Here is a 15,087-nt window from a genome sequence, read left to right as displayed (position 1 = left end):
TAAGTCTCTACTTCCCGTCTGGAAGTTCTCTTCTGGACCCCCTCCCAGTCTTGATTTCCCTTGTGGAAATCCTTTTGCCGCTGTCGAGATGCCTCCTACTCTGATCGTCTTGTGCAACCGCACCACTGATTCGGGTTCCTTGGCTAGAAACCCTCGGTAGTAACTCCTCTGGCCTTGCTCTATCAGGTACTGTTTTGACTACAGTACCTCACCAGCTCCACTTTGCAATATTCCCGCAACCTTCTAAACCCCAACAACCTGAAGGTGAGAGCTCCTAGGCTCTGCGCAATCCCGGTACCAGCGACCCGGCCTCCTCAGCCAACTACGTCAGCCCTCCCAGCTACTCCATGGCTCTGCGTGAGGCTTCTTTTGCCTTCCTTAGCCTCTACACTGCCTCTTCCCGACTCACCTTTGATGATGCAGGCACTGCGTCACCCTTCCTTGTTGCTGCTCTGCTAGAAACAACTTCTGTCACCTCGGGACAACTGTTTTCTACTGTTATTGCTTTGCTCGACTGATGTCCTTTAGTCCTGTGATCTGCAATCACTCTCTGATACCATGTTGAAGTTTCTAAGTTTACTTAGTTAGAAACCCTCCATGCACTTTATCTGATTTATTCCTACCTACTTGTTATTTTCCTTAGCTGTTTTCTGCTGCTATTGCTCCGCTCGACTGATGTCCTTTAGTCCTCCCGTGATCTGCAATCACTCTCTGATACCATGTTGAAGTTTCTAAGTTTACTTAGTTAGAAACCCTCCATGCACTTTATTTGATTTATTCCTACCTACTTGTTATTTTCCTTAACAAGTTATTTACAATGTAAATACTGGAAATAAACACTAGTGCATGCTCAACATATTACAGATCAACAACTAAAAGAAACAGAAACAAACACACCATATGACACTATTATTTTTGGACTAATGTCCCCGGAAAAACCTAATGTGGGAAAACCAGTGCAGTTATCTGAGGGTTTTGTTATTAAGCGATATCAGAGTACAATCTGGGTGCCGAAAATGGCCTACCCAACAGAGAATTTCCTTGGTAGTAATACCTCTCAGTTTCTGACAAATCTTCTGGCTGAAACCTAGGATAATCCTTCCGACAGCTACTTAGCACAAATCTGCCCCAAAAACCCTAGTGTCAACCCCTCTCTGCCTCACGCTGGCCTCGTGTCACCCCGGATGGGTCTATGTCAGCCGTGGGATGCCCTACGTTAGCCCTTTGGCCCTCTGCGTCAGCAACGCTAGCCTATCTGAGGCTTTGCGCAGCTCTCGACTGCCTCTACATGGCCCTGCGTGAGCCCTGGCTGGCTCTGCATCACTCTCCTTGGCTACTGCACTGCTCTCTCGACACTATCTCTGCCTCTATATCTCTCTGTACTCAAATGCCCCTCAACTGCATCTCTCGATCACTAATTCGATCTCTCTTAGCAAACCCCGCTCTAGGGAATAGAATGACTGATCACTCTGTTGTGTTCTCCAAGTGACCCTCATGCCTCCTCTTATACTTTTCCTGTTGACATCTCAACGACCAAGATTAAGTCCTTAATCAATGGCTAAAGATTAGATTTGGCTTGATCCATGTCTTTTGGACCATTCTAACACAGATTCATATTAATACACATTAATATTTTATTTTCCATAAGTTTAGACTTAGGGACTCCATTAAAAATATTAATTATTTTAATATCTCCTGATCTGTTTAGAATCTGCCCAAACCCTTTTTGGGTATTGGAGATCTCAAGTGCCCCAACCTCTCCACCAAATTTTGTGGCTAGAGCACATCCGATGCTACCCCAAATCAACAATGCGAGGATCGTTATAACCAATAAACAAAGAAAAATTTGTCTAGTATCTTGCGGAATAGTCCACAAGGATGGGATAGCGATAACAACCATTACAAAACATTCTCAACAAGATAAGCACTAAAATAACCGAAATAGTTCAACTATCTTAGTACATGTGAAAGCAAGCATGAAATACAAACGTCCACAGAATAGTCTTACAAACATTCATAGTTCATGCATGAAGAACACGCTGGCCTTCAAAGGCTTTTGTTACTAAGCAAAAGTTCCAAGACGCATATTTACATTGTACATCACTAGCCCCAGTAGTGGGACATTGGAGCCACTCCTCGCTTCTCAAAGAACTAGCTGATCTCTCTAATGCCTTGCGGGAGGAGACAAGGTGAAAAGTCCTTTGCTCATACGATGAGGGTGTATATATAACCAAGGGGTGATGCTTCCCCCTTGTGACTCTTTGACTACCCTCATGACTGTTCAACTTCCTATGACTTTTCAACATACATGACTCTTCATATACATGTGTGTCCTTTGGAATTCCACTTTACATTACATTTGATTACAATATACATGGTCCACAATAGTGATGTGGCATATGAAAACTCATGGCACGACTTGCCATGACATTGCTAACATGGACTAGCTTGATGATGTGGCAATGTCAAGTCACTGTTGCTGCTGAGTGCTAGATGTGCTCTTGGATATGCTTTCTCTTCTCCTCCGCATAGCTTGGTGATGCAGGGTCTTCAATGATCTTCAGTGTTGGAAGGTGGTTGTAAAGTGTGTCCCTTTGCTTGCTCTTGATAGGTCCATTGGTAAATTCAGCTACAAGTGAGTCTTTAGGCATGCTTCCCTCCTTCTCGTTCTTCATCATCTCGCCATGACTTGATAGTGTACCTGTTCCTGCAATTCACTCATGACGGGACAACATCAATCCGAAAGCTCCCTAGACTAAGATGGTGCATTATTCTCTATGAACTGAGCCCATGACAAGCCACAGAATGGGAGGAAGGGCTCAGTGACTGCGCATTGCGCAGTTCCAGCTGATAGGGAGAGAGCTTGATCACTGACACTGCACAGAGCGCAACTCGGGCTTGACAGAGGAACTTTTCTGCACAATCCTCACTAAGGAGAAAATTTGCCCAGTGGCCATTGAGGGTCAGAATTGTATAGTTCAATCAGGCAGTGCCTGCTGTGGGATGGGACCCTGGGAGGATAGACTACGCAGTTTCAAGAGGCAAGGGGGATTGGGCAGCAGAGAGGCTTGAAGGGAAAATCTACGCACTTTTTGGGGGTAGTGAGCTTCGGTTGATGGAAGAGCACTAGAGGAAGCATTTGCCCAGTTTTGGAGGGCGAGGGAGGTGGGGCTCTTTGCACATTGCGCAGTTCCAACAAGCGAGGGAAAAGCTTGAGGGTTGAAGGTGCGAAGTGCGTAGTTCAAGGAAGACTGGGAGGCACACTTGCGCAATTCTGGAGGTCAAGGGAGGCTGCTGGACTCTGGAATTCCGCAGAACCACAACCCTGGAGGATAGTGACTGCACACTATGCAGTTCCAGGGAGCAAGGTCACATCAATGAGGGCTGAGACTGCGCAGTGGGCGGCTCAGTCAGGGTCCAGTGAAACTAAGTTGCCTGGTCAGGAAGATTTTCCTAAAATGGCTAAGTACGAGAGGATGATGGACTCATGATGAACCTGAATTGTGATCACACACTTAGCATACTTTGATGGCACACCAACATAGATCATCGGAAAAAACAAACAACGCATTCCCCTCTGTGACTGTTGCATGACAAGATGCGACAAGTGTGACACTTCAGATAGACTTTGGGACGATCATGACGACACTTGTGCGACAACGCTTGAGACTTTCTGTATGAGTGCAATTGATGTTTACAAGGCTAGGACAACTCATTTACACAAGGACCGACCTTCGAAACCACTAGAAAAGGCTTGCAAACATTACATAACAGTCAAACATGCCCGAAGACGACAGTTAATCCAACAAGCAAAAGGGGGCAAAGAACTTTGAGAAAGCTCATGGAATGAGCTTGAGTGTTTGCAACAATCAAGGAAAGACTAAGGAAGGCTTCGAAATTTGATTGCAAGCCAAAATTTTGGAGGGTGTTGCAGCAACTACAACAGTATGATGAATTGCAAGTCCATGGCTAGATCTATGATGACCAATCTGAAGAAGCTAAGTGTTGTTTCTTCAGATTCAGATTTGGTGGATCCCATGATGCACATGCAGTTGATTGGATCATTGACATACCTGGCTAACACCAAGCCTAATATTTTCTTTGCAGCTTAGCATGTAGTACCTATGTGGTACATTTGGATATAGTATGAGATATGTCTCAGGAGTAAAGTGTGGTTGCAAGGATATACAGATTCAGATTAAGTATGGAGTGTAGAGGACAAAAAAATCACCTTGGGGGTGTTGCTTCAGCTTGGGATCAACTATGATAACTTAGTTTAGCAAGAAGAATACTTCTGCCACACTCAATACAACAAGATCAGAGTATATCACAACCTCTGTTGCAAGTCATGAAGTAGTGTGACTTCTGAAGCTTCTTACATAAGTCCTGAATCAAGACATTTCATCCGAGACATGGTGCAAAGAGTAGTGGAGCTCCAGTACATATACTTAGATGAGCATATTACAAAAGTTCTCACTAAGGCTCTGTTTATAGTGAAGAGACAAGCTTAGCGTGATGTTGAATGTCTCCCTCTTTGAGGAGAGGGTTGATGTCTTTGCAGGATTAGGGCAGACCATCTCTTGAAGCCATAAAGGACTTTGGCTAGGTCATAAAGGACTTTGAATAGGGGAGACATATACATTCATCTAAGAAGTCAGTAGGACTTGGTTGGGTCATAAAGGACTTTGATCAAAGGTGAATGGACTAGTACAATTACATGATTTGATATATGTTCTCCGGGGAAGCCAGAAGGACTTGGTTGAGTCATAAAGGACTTTGATCAAAGGAGATAGATGCAACTCACCTGAGAAGCCATAAAGGATTTTGGATGAAGGTGAATGATCAAAGCGCAGATTCTCTCTTGAGAATCCAAAAGGACACGGCTGGGTCATAAAGAACTTTGACTAGAGGAGATTGATACATTTTCCAAAGGAGCCATAAAGGATTTTGGCTAGAGGTGAAAGGCCTCAGATACTCACATTGCTCACTCCAGGATGGAATTATCTATAGACGTATATTGCAGGAAATGTGGGGGTAGGGCTCGTTTCATGCCCGTTTCGGCCCAAAAACACGGAAACGTGTCCCATACAGCCTTGAAATGCATTTCAGTTGTACGGGCGCGTTTCCTGAGATGGAAACATATTCATATAGACAAAAACACGGTCCCACTGTACGATGCGTTTCCACTTAAAATTGCCTTATTTCATTTTTTTTTTCTTTTCACCATTTTACTTAATATTTTGTGATTAAATTAATTCCTAGATGTTTCTAGAGGTTTCTCTGTAGTTATAATAATAATTTCACCTCATTCCCTCATCACACAAACTGAGCAAGTCATTTTTCTTGGAAAGGGGTGATTTTAGCAAGGAGAAAAGAGGAAGAGAGCAATGGTTTTGGCTAGGATGATTTTAACAGTGAGCAAAGAAGATTTCAACAGCAAGCAAGAGAGATTTCACAAGTAGATCTAGAGTGGGGAGTTTCCAACTAAGGAATTCTTGGTTTTTGCGCAACTACAACCATATTTCTCTGTTGTTTTGTGGCGTTTTGGGGTAGCTTCAACTACAACAAACTAATTTTGGTAAAAGGCATTCATTTCTTAGTTTTTGCCAACTATTTCTTGTATTTTTTGAGGGTTTATACTTCCAAAAATGTTGAAAATGTTTTCTTCTTTACATATTTGTTTTAATTTTTTTTTTTTGTAGCAATGGTTTCCAACCAAGGTGCAAGTTCAACCCCCAAGCCCAACAAGAGGGATGCACATTGTCCTCTTTGGAGCCATATTCAAAAGCTTTCAAGATGCAGAGGTGGTGGCTCATGGGAATGGCGATGTAATCTTTACAGTAATTCGTATAAGTTATAACGAATCCTACTTAAGAGTGAAGACGCATTTTTTGCATGGAGGACATGGGGTTGTAGGTTTCCCAAAAACAACAAATCCAATGGCAAGGAGGCCATATCAAAGAGAGTAAGCTGAGGCTGATCAAATTAAAAGAAGGCATGATGAGCTTGCTAATGCTACTGAAGTTCCAAACACCGAGCCAAGGATTGTGGTTGAAGCAAGGAAGAGGAAAAAAACTCAACTACAATAAGTACCACCATCCAAAAATTCCCAAGGGGCATCCCCTAAATTGGTTAATGTGCAAGGAAGAGGAAAAAAACTCAACTACAACAATTACCACCATCCAAAAATACCAAAGGGGCATCCCCTAAATTGGTTAATGTGCAAGGGAGAGAAGCTAATTCGAGAGTGGCTAGGAGAAATGAGAAAGAGCTTGTGGAGAATATCTTATCATCGATTCATTCTTCTTGGAGTAGCTTTGGCGTTAGCATAGTCTGAAATGGATGGACAAATACGAGGCGTACACCATTGATAAATATGATAGCTACTTCACCAAAAGGAGCAATGTTTTTAAAGGCTGAAGGCTATTTAGGAGAGGTAAAAGATGCACAACTCATTTTTTATGTTTTAATAAAATATGTTGAACAAATAAGACCTAACAAGGTGGTGCAATTTATGAGGGATAATGCATTGATGATTGCACATAACATTTTTTAAATGTCCCACACACACACACACACACACACACACACACACACACATATATATATACACACCTTTTCTTAGCATCTACGCTTAACTATGAAGGCAACCTCCACGTAGTCCATAACAACATCTACACACAACAGTTCATTGGTTGAATTTGCAGTGGTGTCACAACTAGATTTCGGTTGGCATTTTGTTGAGAAATTTGTGGGAATTGCTCTCCATCTCAGCCACCATTCATCACACATGGTAGGCAGCTCGATTTTGCACATGGACATGAGGAAATTCGATTTCCACATTTGGCATTGGAGCTCCACTTTGCAAATTCGAATTTCTACCATTCTCCACATGGCATTGGGGGTTAACATTGGGATTTTCTCCCATTCTCTTATTTGAATGAGCCATGGACTCTATTTTAAACATCTTGGAACGAGCTATTGTGTTTGGGGAGACAATACTGAAATTTGTTTTCACTTCTTTCATGCTAAATAAGAAGACTTTGGGGGTTCAATTTTGTGTTGGTGTTCTCCTTCCATATTTGTAAGGTGATATTGCTTCAACCCTCTATGCTCTATTTTCTACATGGATTCTAGATTGTGTTAGCTTTCACATTTCCATTATCTGGATTAATGTATGTAAGTTACCTTGCATAGTTTTTGGATTAAAGGAATGCTCTAGGAAGAGGAGCACTAGAAGAGTCTTTGATTAAATCTCTAGCCTCCTCCTCCATTGTTGAATTTAATCCCTTGTGAGTGCTAATATCCTTTCAAGTGTGTAGAAATCTCAAGGAGCTTGAGTGTGGGGTAACTCTTTGGCTAGACGAACCCACTTTCAAGGACAAAGGTGTAAGGACTCATACCAGGTTGCTCTCAAGGATCTAAGGAAATTAAATTGAAAAAGGGGGTTTTCTTTACTGTAGCTTGCTAAGATCATAAAAAAATTTTCAACTCTTTTTGATCTATATTATGCCCTTTATTTGATTTCATCTAGCATTTTGAGAGCTTGTGGAAAGGTCTAGCCTTTCCTTTCTTGTGCAAGTGAGGCCTTCTTTTGTTGCATGCATTGGTTTCATGTTGTATATTGCCATTTGTAAATAACTATGAACCTAACTTGTCTTTCTTTCATGCCTTGCATAGACTTGGAGCCTTCTTGTCCACCAAGCACTTCTCTCATAGTCATTTCTTTCCTCTCTTCTTCCTATGTGAAATATTTCCTCTTGAAGACCAACAAGTTTGAGCAATCAAGACTGTATCCCTTGAGGAGAGCAAAGTATCCCATTTGAGGGCTTGTATTTTGCTAAAGGCATTGTGTTGGCTCTTCTATTTTCATTAAGTGTACTTGGGGAGTATTTGCTCTTTTGAGCTCTTTGTAAACTCAGACCTCATTCTCCATTAGAGGGCTTCTCATTTAATAAAATAAAAAAGGTTTGCATTTTTAATTTCTTTTGGAGTTTTGTTTCCTTCTTTTGCAAGTAGATTTAACTTTCTAATTTCAATTTTTATGCTTATATCATTCCACTCCAAGTCTTTTACATGCCTTGATCTCATGCTAATTTATATGCTATAAACCTAGCAATTCACACTATTACTTGGGCTAATTTAGTAACTCCATCTCTCACTTTACATTGTCCTTTTGGAGCATTTTAGATCTGATTTTTGCAACTGATATAACTCATTTTCTACAGCTGTATGTTGTTGCTGATATATATGTTCTCTCATATAATCATTTCATAGTTTACATTCATGATCATTTTCACATGCTAATATTGCTCCACATTCATGTTAAGTTGGTGATTTAAACATCTAATTTTCAGCTATCTTTTGACATCATTTGAGTCTCACTTCCATTGTTTATGCAAGTATTTTATTGCCTTAATTGTGAATGAACACTTTTACTTGAACCTTTTTGAAGCATCTCACATTTGAAACACTATCTCTACTTGTAAAGACAAATCTATTCATTCATTTCCATTGCACTTCCAAAATTTACCTCCAAGCATAAGCTTGGTTGATAGAAATTTTAGGACAATCTTCCCTAGCTTTCATTCAATTTCCTTGATTTGAGTTTGGATGAAAGGTTAAAACACAGGACCCCACAGTTCCCTTGTGGCCTAGTCCCTTGTAGAAACGAAGGCACGTGGATTGTCTTGAAGTCTAGGTGGGTATTGTTACTGAAGGACAAGTTCCTCCTCATCCTAGCCTTCTTGCAATTCACCTCTAGTCCTTACCAAGTTGAAGGAGTTGAGGGGAACAAATCACCCTAGAATAGGCATTAACTAAAATCAACCAAGAACACATTAGCACACAAGCACCACGCAATTTTGAAAGCTGCTTCTTGCATGCAGTAATGTTCCAAACTAGGAAAAATCAGACCATCAGACCATAAAATTGGCAAACAAACTGGACTGTCTACTCATTTTATTAAATGGGAAGAGGTGTACAACAAGGTGTTGGAATGTGTGCACCTGGGCTTTATCTAATGAAGCCAACAAAAGCCCAAAATAAACAATGGAACACCCTCCTCAAGTCTGCTAGTAATCCGGCCCAAGAGCTGTGTTGTCACTGCTTAGAAAGGTGCTGTTGCTTGGAATGATATGTTGTTAGAGCCTTCCCTGCTGCTTAGAAAATTCTGGGAAATTAATCCCAGCCTCTACGCAAGAAACTTAGAATAACTCACGAAGGAATTGGCCAAATGTTGACCTCAGAATTTCGGCCCAAATTCCTTTGAGCTCTTTTAACAGCTAGCTGAGTTGGGACCCTTGTTTGACCCCTCAGATTTGCCTAGAAAATTCTATAAAATCAGGAGCGCACTCCTTGCCAAAACCCCAGAAAAACCTAGAAAGGGTTTCCCTTGGTTCCACCGTTAAAAAAAATTGACCCTTCACAGCTTGACCCTCCTCCAAATACGAATTATGTTGCTGTGAATGATCCTGTCAATCTATGCACTCCCAACTCCAACAACCTCAAATGGCCCTTCAAATGATCTCCCAGCGCCCCAGCTCCAAAATGCCTGGGATAATGTTGCACCAGCAATTCTCACTCTAATGGCTACGCAATCCCTGTGCTACTGTTACTCTCCCTGTTTTGCGCTACTGTTACTCTCCCTACTGCTGGAACTTAGCCTCCTTGCTGCTATTTTCCTGTTGCTGTAACTCATCCCTCCTGCTGCTCCTTTCCTTGCGGTTGTAACTCGGCCTCCTACTGTTACTTCCCCTAGTGCTAGAACTCTACTACCACTGCCGTAACTCGTCTCCCTAGTGCTGGAACTCGACTATAGCTGTTGTAACTCGTCTCCCTACTGCTGCTACGAACTGAGATGAAGAAGAACTCCCTCCTAGGGCTGGCACTCAAAGTCCACTGAAGCAAGGGTTGAAATCTCCGCTTGGAGACACTCGTGTGCTAAACAACACAGTAACTCGGCTAAGCAACGTGAGCAACTAAGATTGAGTTAAATATGTCAAAAGATATTTATAATTCGTGGGCCTCTTTTCCCATGTGGGCCCCTTCCAACTAGCAATTCGACTTTCCCTCCTTAGTCATTTGAACTTCTCTCTAAGGTGGTGCGTGTTTCCTCATGTGGGTGGCCCCCACGCTATGTCAACAAAACATTTCAACCCGTTTTTCCTTCCCATGGCCTCCAAAATTGTAGAATAGATAAACCTATAACAATTTAATTTCGAAAGGGACATTACACATGCATTTGAAATTGGCATCTTATTGAACATCTCACTGTTACATGCAATAGATTTAGAAAGCTTTTACATCTCATTTACTTGCAATTATTTTAAATTCACTTCACTCTTGTGCTTTATTTATGCTCATTTGGATCAAGTTAAAAGTTTTATCATTGTTGTGATTGAACATGCTTTCTCTTTTCAAGTACAAGAAATATCTATTTGCAAACTTTAAATTTTAAGTGCTTTCATTTCAAAGTTGTATCATCATTTTGTGATTTTGGTTTGATTCTCTAACGCTTTTTTTGCAGCTTCCATTCCATTTGATCTTGTTGTAGCTTGAATATATCTTCCACTATTGCAAGTACTTCATTTATTTGAGCATATATCTTCCTTGCAAGATTTTATTTGGCATTGGTTTACTCACATTTTCCTTGCAGGATATATTATCGAATTATATTTGTTTACTTACATTTTGATGTTAATGCTCATGTTTACTTGTACTTGCTAAATTCTTCATTCATTGCTTCAAGTTACATCACAATTTGTTGAATGGTTGATGCTCTAACTCATTTACTAATTATCTCCTAGAACTTGTTAGTTTAACAATCTTTTCTTTAGAAACCTTCCTTAGGGTCTAACCCCCTTGGCTTTAGCTAGGAGAGAGCCTAGATGGAGAGAGTTGGGATTAGGTGACAACCCCTTCTTTGAGCTTTGCCACCAAGGCCACACTTCGTGGGGTTGAGGATTTTTCCCACATTAACTTAGGTGTGTAAGCGAGGCAGCAACAAGGGGAAACAAAATTAAAGAATATATAGTAGTTTAGTTTGTAAGTTTATGTTCTTCTTCTCACCTATGATGACAATATCATGCTTACCATTGTTGTAGATCAAGAAAGTAGCAAGTGCTGGAATTTTATTCCCCAAGTTGTCCTTGAACTCTGTTTTAGACATTTTATGTCTGGCATAAACCATTCTACAACTCTGACATTCTGGTTTATTCTAATGCAGATATTGCTCACTATTGGTTCAGTAGCCTCTGGTAAGTCAATATTTCAATATATAGACTTGCAGTATATTCTTGGTGTATGGTTTACCTTTTAATCATTTTCCGGTTAACATCGCAAATTGTTAAGTGGTTTCCTTGTGTATCTGATGAGTACATAAAAGTAGGTTGTGCCTTGATGCTTGTTTTTGGTCATCTTTTTGTAGGTATTTTACTGATTTTAAATTGCATGTTTGTAGTTGTTCTAATGGTTTTGGTGACTAAAGTGGCAAGGAAGTCACTGAACAAGGCACTTGAGGAAAATGAAGGCAAACTGGATTGCATTTTGGTAACACCGGATTTACCAGTTGTAAATGAACCCCACTTGGATATTTTACATCCACTGATTATTAAAGTAGAGCCTCGTGTGAACAATCATGATCAATAGTCATTTGATAAATATAAGTTTCGTAAATGTTCTTTGAAATGGAAGATATGTAAATGTCTACAATAATTGCGTCTCTCATGCAACTGCTATCTTTTCCATTCCTCCAATTCTTTTATTGATGATAAAAGTCATGCAAAGGCTACACAGTGAGCAGTCTTCCTGCTTACTGTGTCCTGGCTTACCCTTATCAACCCTAAAGCCTGCTGATTGATAGATAATATATGGCATCGTTGATCAAGAAAGAAAATGCCATCCCCGTCAATTTGCTGCTTGTATTTTTCAGAAACTAAAAGATCCAATGATTTGTGTAATGCATTACAGGCCCACTTTCCTTGTTGATAAACAAATTTAAAATTAGATATCTGCTCGAAAGAACTGAAGACTGACTATTATAATTATATAAAATTGAGGAAATGGATAGTTGAAAGGAAATGCCTTAAGAGTATACACCAATGAGGCACTTTGAGATTCAAAGACGTTTAATGTCATTTACCAAACCTCCCATCTTGGTGCTTCTGGTTTGTACCTCACACTTTTTCAAATATGTTACCCTACCACATGTTGCATCTACTTGTAGAATTTTGCTACGAGAACATCAAGGCCTAGTGACTTATCATTCTTAAGCTCTTGCATGGAGGTCTTTAGTGCATCCGAATGTGGAAATTTCTAGATTATTGCTTTTAATGGAAATTAAAAAATTTCACCTAAAACCTTGAGGTTTCCCAGATCTATTTCCTGTGAGCCTCAAATGTTAGGGCCTCTCTAAAATATTAAACTTACAGCAGAAATATTTCAATTGTCTTTATCCCAATTCGACAAGGGAGCACAAGAAAATAAATACCTTTCAAGTGTATTTCAATACCACAAAGGCTACAATGCTTAGGGCATACTCGAGAAAAATAACAGATTTGAATTGTTTTATTACAACTTATTATAACAACATTTATTCTGCTCCTTTACTTTTAGATATGTGTTTAATTACTTAACTAATTCAACTTATCAAATCAACATATACAACTTGTGTTAGAATCTACCCAATCAAGAAGATATCATAAGCTAAAACTTAAATATGCAAGTACACAATATTTGGATACCTGAAACATTTCATATGTAAATAAGAGATGAAGAACATGTACATACAACCTATCATAATTTTGTACAAGTCAAGCTCTCCAAACACTAGTTAGGGAAACCATAAGAAAACCCTAGCCAACAACTCATCCCTAGCTAGGAACCTCTCTAAACAAAACTGATCACTCCACCAAATATATTCAACAAGCTAGTATCGATGTTGGTGAGTTTTCCTTGGCACCTACATTTGCACCCAACAAGTGTATGAGAATATCTCCTCTCTACTCCATAATAAGTACACCAAGTATCACTAAGGTTTTCAAATACCACAAAACCTTAGTCTTCTTCACTCACAAGAGCTTCAAGTTAAAATGTTACCATTGCTCCTCTAGGGCTTATCCCAAACCCCTATTTGCTTTGTATCCTTAGGGTAAAACCCAAACTGTTGTCATCGCTTGAAATTCTCTCAAGCACCCTAGCACTTATGAAAAAGAGAGAAAATACAAATGAAGAGTATATGGACACTAGTCTGATTTAGCTCTCACATCTCTAATATAAGCATGTGATTACATGAGTGGACTATAATGAACATAATGGAGAGACTCTCTCCTCCTTTTGTTTATATGAAAGTTAAAGGGAGACCAACAATAATAGGTGGACCTAGTCAAAGTAGAGGGACCTAGTTCATAACAAACAACCTAACTAAGTAATAGATAGGCCCACATGTGAAGCACTTCATCTCTAAGTGACATGTGAAGCTACAAGGTGAGTACATCCAACAAACAAGGGTCCAAGGTAGAGCACTCCATGAGAGGTGTTCAACACTCTTCCCATGGCCTCTAATGCTCCAACACTCCCTCCTAAGCCATATATTCCTATGGGTCCATCCATGCACATGATCTCTCCCCAACCCAAACATCCTCGAGCCAGGTACAAGCCTCCATGCAAACAACCAAGTGTCTCCATGACATCTAGGGCTCATCACTCTCCTCCAATATTTCCATTGCTCCTCCTCCCTGGTCATTCATCCTCCCAAACAACCGACCAACCTCCATTTGCACACCTGATAAAGAAGTTATCACACTACGTAGGTCTCAAACCCCTATGGAAGTCTATCATATAAACATCATATCAAGGTATGACAATACATGAGCAACTATCTCTAATGTTCATGTTCATCATGGTATAATGAACTGCAATCCACACACGATGCACCCCACATCACTTAATTCACCTCCATGCAGGGTGTAAGCACTTTCATAATAACGTCGAAAATTGACACTCTCTTTAATAAGATTTTTTTCACCAACACCAATGTACCTCCCCTACATCTTAAGCAAACCTAGCATATGTAAATTTTAATATATTATAGTCTCATAATCAACCACTTGTTCTTGCAAGGGAATTACCACCCAAATTTCATTAAGTTCTATCTAGACATCACACCTCACTTCATTAAAGTAATTAGAAGGCTCATAGATGGGAGTAGTTAATGCAACATGGTTAGCATCTCTGTTAGGAGGTATACTTAACCTCAACAAAGATTTGGGTATTGTTATCACAAAATCCAGTAAGCCTAGTGCAAAGCCTTAGTAGGAAAATTAGGACATGTGGCAACAAAGAGATCAACTTTGTCACCTTAGTGACCTCTCTCTAAGTGTTTTGTGGTCTAATGTTATCCTCACAGGGGAGGCTTCCTTGGTAAGACTCAAAGAATATTAACCTAAAGTTAAGGCAAATGTATCTCTAAGGATCTTGCTAACGATATCACCTAGAGAGATCTTTAATAAAGGACGGATCAAGGGTGATGGGAGCTTAATGGTTATGGAAGAAGTTACTGGAAAATCCTTGGAGGCCAAGATAGGATTTACAAGTATCTAAGATAAGATGTACAAGTATCTAAGAAGAATATAACAACCAAGAAATAACCTATTAATGATGAGATCAAGAAAGAATTAATGGAAATTAAAGAGCTAAGCGAGGAATGAGTCAAATTTAAATTTTCAATGGTTGAAAATGCACTAAACAACATAAACCCTAGACATTAGTCCTAAATTTGATAGTAAAACTTGCAATTAATGATGGATATTTTCTTTTCAAAAATCAATAAATGTAATTTCTACCTAAAAGAAAATAACATATAGGTACAAAAATGCTACTAAATCAAATTTGGACCAAACCCTAACCTTAGCTACAATGAAATAGAGAAAAGAAAAAAATTTAGAGTGATCAACACAACAAGTCTAGTGCCTTTATTCAATTGATCAATGGAGGCAATTAAAGCAAGGTCAAGGTAGGAGGACCTTGAATGAAGAAGGGTGAATGACAATTGCTTCACTTAGAACCCTAGTGACTTCTTTCATATGA

The 15,087-nt window shown here is 39.8% G+C and overlaps 1 protein-coding gene across 1 annotated transcript in view; it reads left to right on the top strand.

The window, feature by feature from the left end:
- LOC149179379 (uncharacterized) overlaps positions 1–11,938 on the top strand; it is a 180,538-nt gene extending 168,600 nt beyond the window's left edge. Inside the window, exons 6-7 of the mRNA XM_089422449.1 lie at positions 11,228–11,258; positions 11,462–11,938. Coding sequence (XP_089278575.1) covers positions 11,228–11,258; positions 11,462–11,649 — 219 coding nt within the window. The 3' untranslated portion in view covers positions 11,650–11,938. The remainder of the gene's footprint in view (positions 1–11,227; positions 11,259–11,461) is intronic.
- The last annotated feature ends 3,149 nt before the right edge of the window (positions 11,939–15,087 follow it).

This window comes from Pinus tabuliformis, chromosome 4_1, assembly GCF_031772625.1.
Source record: "Pinus tabuliformis cultivar Carrire ecotype Pingquan chromosome 4_1, CPIR1, whole genome shotgun sequence".
In the NCBI taxonomy this organism is placed as follows: Eukaryota; Viridiplantae; Streptophyta; class Pinopsida; order Pinales; family Pinaceae; genus Pinus; species Pinus tabuliformis.
This window is presented reverse-complemented; position numbering and strand designations above follow the sequence as displayed.